At 34.0% G+C, this 6,740-nt stretch overlaps 1 protein-coding gene across 1 annotated transcript; it reads left to right on the top strand.

Annotated features, from left to right (window-relative positions):
* The first annotated feature begins 1,067 nt into the window (after positions 1-1,067).
* Positions 1,068-2,048, top strand: LOC100667933 (olfactory receptor 5T2-like). Its single transcript, XM_010601973.3, has one exon. The coding sequence runs from the start codon at positions 1,104-1,106 to the stop codon at positions 2,046-2,048; it is 945 nt and encodes a 314-aa protein (XP_010600275.2). The 5' UTR covers positions 1,068-1,103.
* Positions 2,049-6,740: the final 4,692 nt, after the last annotated feature.

Here is a 6,740-nt window from a genome sequence, read left to right as displayed (position 1 = left end):
ACAATAATCTATTCTTTCTATAATCCCTCTCTTTCTTTTTTTTTTATCTTAAATCTTATATCTACAAAGGTACTTTTTAAAAATGTTTTTTATGTACGACTTTAATACTAAGTTAAAAATTACTTAATTGTTATTTCACCGAGTACACCATCAACAACACATAAAGAAGTGTAAAGTCTTGAATGAAAACACCTTGGAAGAAAATACTTTATAATAATGAAAGTCATGATTTTTTGTTTTAACATCTTCAATAATTTCTTACATTTTAACCAGAAATATTTGAGGGAGTAGAAAAAGATGTAGATTGTCAATAATACCAATGGCAAAGTATATAGCCAAAAAAGGACAAATACAATAGCATGAATTTAAGAAAGATGTTTGAAAGAAACATAAACTGTCATGTATTTTTTTAATTCAGTCATGGTGAATCTTTCCCCAAAAAACAATTTGATAAATTATTTTCAGCAAAATACAAAAATTAGTAATGGAACTGGACAATATTCAGAGGGTAGCTTGTTAGATGTAACAATACAAGCAGGTGCTGGTTTATAAAACCAACTCCAATCAGCACATTCTAGAAATTAAATTATTTGGAAGATTAAATTACATTAACTTATTTTTCTTTTTTAATGTTTGCCCCAATCTTGTAAGATAACATTAATATCCTCTTTCTACAGGTGAGAAGATTATGGCAAATAATTGTACACGATAACTGAAAGAGCTAGAACTTTGGTATTATATTCTAATTCTCTGCCCATTGATATATTATCCCAAGTATTAGGATGTGAGAAAGAAATTTATTTGAATAAATAACTGGTTTTAAAAAGTAAAGCAGTTAACTCAATTATTTTGGTAATAACTGATTTTAACCAGTGGGGAAATGTCTTTATCTTCTATTTAATTCTGCAGAGAGTGGTAGTGACACTTTATTCAGTATCTGGCCATTGTTTCATGAGTTGCTGCTGGAAAATCATGAATTTCCAAAAAATCAATATGAGGGCATAGTTAGCATTCCTTTCAGTCACAATATTATGCATCCAAGCCATAAAAATAAAATTTTTGATTTCATGTGTATTTTCAAGTTTGTTCCATGAAGTGTCGACATGAAAAATGACACAGAAGTCACCACATTTACATTGAAGGGCTTCACAGACAATCTTGAAGGGCAGGTAGTCTTATTTTTTCTATTTCTAGCAATCTATCTCCTTACTCTGATTAGAAATTTAGGACTGGTTGTATTGGTCATTGAGGATTCCCGGCTCCACATCCCCAAGTACTATTTTCTCAATGTGTTATCATTCTTGGATGCCTGCTATTCATCATCTGTTACTCCAAATATGTTAGTATATTTTATGTCAAAGAATAAATCCATTTCATTCCCTGGATGTGCAACACAAATGTTTCTTGATTTTACTTTTGGCACCACAGAATGCTTTCTCTTGGCAGTAATGGCATATGATCACTATGTAGCAATCTATAACCCACTTCTCTATTCAGTTAACATGTCACCCAGAGTCTATGTGCCACTCATCACTGCTTCTTATTTTCGTGGTATTGCACATGCTACTTTACACACAGTAGCAACATTTAGCCTCTCCTTCTGTGCATCTAATGAAATTAGACATGTCTTTTGTGATATCCCTCCACTCCTTGCTATCTCCTGTTCTGACACTCACATCAACCAGCTTCTACTCTTCTACGCTGTGGGTTCTATTGAGGTATTCACCATCCTGATTGTCCTGGTCTCTTATGGTTTAATTATGTTGGCCATTCTGAAGATGCATTCTGCTGAAGGAAGGCGGAAAGTGTTTTCCACCTGTGGCTCTCACCTAACTGGAGTGTCAATTTACCATGGAACAATCCTCTTCATGTATATGAGACCAAGTTCCAGATATGATTTGGACCATGACATGATACTGTCTGTATTCTACACCATTGCGATTCCCATGCTGAATCCCATCATCTACAGTTTGAGGAACAAAGATGTAAAAGAAGCAATAAAAATAGTGCTTGGGAAAAATTGGTTAATCAATAAAGTATATTTTTAGCATGAAAAATATATTGAAAAAAGTCAAGATTCATGGCCTGTGTCTCAATATGAAGAAGATATGAAAAAATGAAATTTTAGTTTCACTTTATTAGTGTCTTTCAATTCTTGAATATTTTGAAATAAATAGTCAACCCTTAACCTCTGCTGTTTTAACTTGTACAGAAAAACCATGCCATCAATTTGCTTCTTACTTTGTTCAAGCTGATATATGTATGTATGTGTAGGTGTGTATGGGTATATATTTTGAGAATGAATGTGTAAATGTGTAACTAATAACACAAACTATACCAGTGAAACATTGTGGATTAGAGTTACCTCTGGTTAAGAAGACACTAGGTGCGTAATCGTAAAAGGTCGGTGGCTTGAATCCACCCAGATGGCCCTCTGAAGATCTTCTGAAAGATGACAACTACGGAAAACAACATGGAGGGCATTTCTACTTTCACACACATGGGTCCACCATTAGTCAGAATTGGCTGGATGGAGACTTGAATTAGATGTTAAAAAAAATGTTAGGAAGATGAAAATTAAGAAAGGGAGTAGAAATTTTAGAGAATGAGATGAAATTTGTCACGGTTTCTTTGTCAAAGTTAAAATAATATTAAACATTGATTGCAGCACTGGAAATAAAATTCTGATCTTCGATTTCAGCATGAATATTGCACTCATTCATTCTATCCGTCAGTGAGTTAGTTATCAAATATCTTGTGGACATGTCCCTATAGGGTCGTTATGAGTCAGAGTCGACTCAACGGTAGTGGGCTTGGTTTTGGTTTGAGTATGTACTCTATCCTTTGTATTATTTTAGAAGCTTGTAATAAAAAGGTAAAATATTTGGACATACCCTTTCCTCTTGCAAAGGTTATAGGCTAGAAAATGTCACAGGGAGAGTGAGAAAAAATTGTTATTGTATTTAATTGCAAGATTTATACATTTTTTAAAATAATGTTGTAGGCTGATTTGAAAAAAATACATTTTCCACTCAAATCAGTTGAATAAAAAAGCTAGAAATGATACTAGGTATGATTTGTAATTTAATAATTATAGTAAAACCTTGATATTCAGCCTCTTCACAAACTTCACATTTTCAATTTGGTATATACCATCTGTTTTTTACAGTAAAGGCACCAGGGCTTAATCTTGATTCTACAAGGGAGGCTCTGTGTTAAGCTTTATCCTCAATATTCACACTAAAATTTCCATTGAGACAGAATCTAGTGCTTTCCAACTGTGTGATTTTCTTACTACAAGGTCCAGGGCACTATCCAGATAATATAAAGGCACATTAAAGGAAAAAAAAAAATACCATGGAATCATTGCATGTGTTTGTTATTTGGTATGATCATCTAAGCAAGTCTCTAGGCTATCTCCACATTTTCACTGCTTGGGTAAAATTTTGAGTGGAGACTTGCCTAATGAGCATTGAATTTGTCTTTCTTTCCCTGGGGAATCCGACTTTTATGTAGGAATCCTAGTTCTCATGTTCAGAGATTGGGTCCTAGAAACAAACACATTTTAGTGAGAAGGTCTTCAGGGACTTCAAAACTTTGTAAAAACTCTCCAGCATGCTTCGTGGAGTAAACTTAGGAGTGGATCTCAGGAGATCTCTCTGTGCAGGTAAGTTAAAACAAATGCTTTACCTATTACTAGGTCGAGTTGTAAGAACTAAGTATCTTGAAAGCTCTATCAACTGAAATCAAACTCAGAACTGAAATGATCCTTCTCTGTCCAATTTTCTAAGTGACTGCAATCCTTGCTCACTGATTTCCAAGTGGCAGTGACAGTTCTGTAATGAATTAAATATCAGTCAAACATATCTACTCGTAAATGAGACTAAACGTTGTTAAAGGAGTTATAAAAGAAAAAATAAAATCAGTGATAAACTTTGATTATCTTAGAGAATGAAGAAGATTTAACATATTGCTTTTTACATATAATGAATTTGATATTTTTGTGGAAGCAAGCAGAAAGTCTTAATGCAAGTAGAGTTACTGCTAAAAATATCAGCTGTAATGACTTGTGATGGTGTCCTGTAACATTTGGAACAAAAAAAGATTGAAACATACTAAACCTGAACTACCAGTGAAATTAATGATACCTTGAGATTTTACAATTGTCTCCTTGCAGATGTCAATGCTGAAAAATTTCTTAAGCATTTTGAAACCTTAGTCTAGTTATACCCTATCTTTGGCATGGTCTTCTATTTTTAGCTTGGTGTACAAAGAATGGAAGTAATTATGTACCCTAATTTCTTCCATTGAGATAGAAAGCCATGGAGATGCAATGATATGGGGCAGAAAAAGCATAGATTGATTTTATTCACAAACTAAAGAAGGGAATAAAGTGATATTTGATAACACAGCAATAACTTTTTGAAATTAAATATATGTGTACATATGTATACGTATGCACACTCACATACATGTGTGTATGTATATATAAATATTTAAGCATACACACATCTATATATCTTACACAATAGCAAGTAGGAAATTTATTTAAATAGTAATGAAATATGGTCTATTAAAACGTATTGTTCATATAAAAGTAGCTCAAATTAAAGACATTATAAGAAGAAATAATTAAATTATACTACTATGAGTATAAAAATGTGGCAGAAAATGTAAAGGCATTATCTAAATATTGTAAGTTTGGGAATCCAAGCTCCAGAACAATATAGAATAATGAATCCTCATTGCAGGGAGTGTATGTTGCCTTAGTATGAAGGTAAATGCTTTCTGCTTTCGAACTGGCAGAATTGATGGATGTTTAAGCAGGCAATCTATCACATAAGTGACACGGTGGCTACGTTCTCGCCTGCTAACTGAAAGGTCAGCAGTTTGAACCCACCAACCACTCTGCAGGAGAAAGATCTGGCACTCTCCTTCAATAAATATCACAGCCTTGGAAACTGTGTGGGACAGTTCTACTCTGTCCTATATGGTCTATGGGTTGAAATTGACTCAACATCAAGGGTTTTCATTTAATTTTTAGCCTATACCAGATAGGAAAATACTTAAGTGTTCTTGAAATTTAAGATTCTACGTTTCTGAAAAAGAGGTACAAAATTACTTAGTCGATAACAGTGAGATTTTGTCCCCTTCCTGATTTTTGCATTGCCCAGAGTGATAAACCTAAGGTTGAAAAGATTCCCTGGTGCCAACAGTTAGTCTCTGTCCTGGCGGCCATAAAGAGCTCATACAAAAAGTAATTTTTGTAGATAACACAACACACCTCCAAATAAGAATTGCTGTGGAGTCAATTCTGATTGATAGTGACCCTATAGGACAGAGTTGAACTGCGCATAGGTTTTCCAAGAAGTGAGTGGAAACCCTGGTGGCTAGTGGTTAAGAGCTAAGGCTGCTAACCAAAAGGTCAGCAGTTCGAATCCACCAGGCACTCCTTGGAAACCCTATGGGGCAGTTCTACTCTGTCCTTCACGGTCACTATGTGTCAGAATCGACTGGACGACAAAGCTTTTTTTTTCATTATGTGAGTAGATGTATAAAATATATGTATTCAAAAATGATTTAATATCAAAATTATTGGTAGAAAAACTAAAATAACTCTTTTCAGACAAGGTGCAGGGGAAAAAAATAGGAGAAAAAGTGGATTGTTCTACAGAAACTTTATTTTTCTGACATGTACTCATTGAAAAAAGAACAACCCTGCATTTTCCATCAAATGTATTTCAATAGAGGAGGGAATTAACAATAAGGATTTTAAACATATACAAATACTCTCCCTCCTCAAAGCTAATTATGCTAATGCATAGTAGACAGTTCTGGTTCTTGATATTCTTGCTCTTGTTAAATTAAGGATATGTTTATAAAATATATTTCAGAGTGAACAAGACACTGAATAGCATTATGTACAGTGACCTGACAGGAAATATTTTCATCAAAATGAATGTTTCTCTGAGTTTCCCAGAGTAAACTTGCCTTGTTATAAAACTTGACATTCTTTATGGTTTCATGGTAGGGGACAAGAGATATGGGATAGTTAGTACAACAAAATCAGATCAGCTTATCAGATATACATATTTTCCTTTAAAAAAAAAAAAACACCCTTGGAAAAGTCATGTGTGCAGAAGAGCATGTTTTGTTTTGTGAAAGTACAGCTGAAAATCAGGGGGCCCAGTTTTTGCATACAGCAAAACCAAAAACTGAACCCAGTGCAGTTGAGTCAATCCCGACTCCTAGTGACCCTAAAGGACAGAGTCAGACTACCTCATAGGGTTTCCAAGGTTATAAATCTTTACAGAAGCAGACTGCACATCTATCTCCCACAGAGCAGCTGTGGCTTTGTGCTGCCAACCTTTCAGTTAGTAGTGGAGCACTTAACCACTGTGCCATGAGGACCACTCATTTTGCATATACAAAATTATAATTTAATTGCTATTTCTTTTTCAACTACAAGACTCTTCAACCAGGTAGAATGTGACACTGAAGTTAAAATTTAAGAAAAAAAAAAAGAGGAAAAAATATTAACATCATTCAAAAAAAGCTAATAATAATAATAACTACAGGTAACACCTATTATGAAATCATTAAGTGCCAAGCTTTGTGCTTACTAACCTATATATTTGCATTATGCCAGTTATTTAGTACTACACAAAATATAAATATTTGAGCAATAGCACAGAGCTAGTGTTTGGGGGAATAAAACAACAGTATCAACAAGGGCAAAC

This window comes from Loxodonta africana, chromosome 7, assembly GCF_030014295.1.
Source record: "Loxodonta africana isolate mLoxAfr1 chromosome 7, mLoxAfr1.hap2, whole genome shotgun sequence".
Lineage (NCBI taxonomy): Eukaryota > Metazoa > Chordata > Mammalia > Proboscidea > Elephantidae > Loxodonta > Loxodonta africana.
Note: the sequence above shows the minus strand (reverse complement) of the source record. Positions and strands in the feature narration are given on the sequence as shown.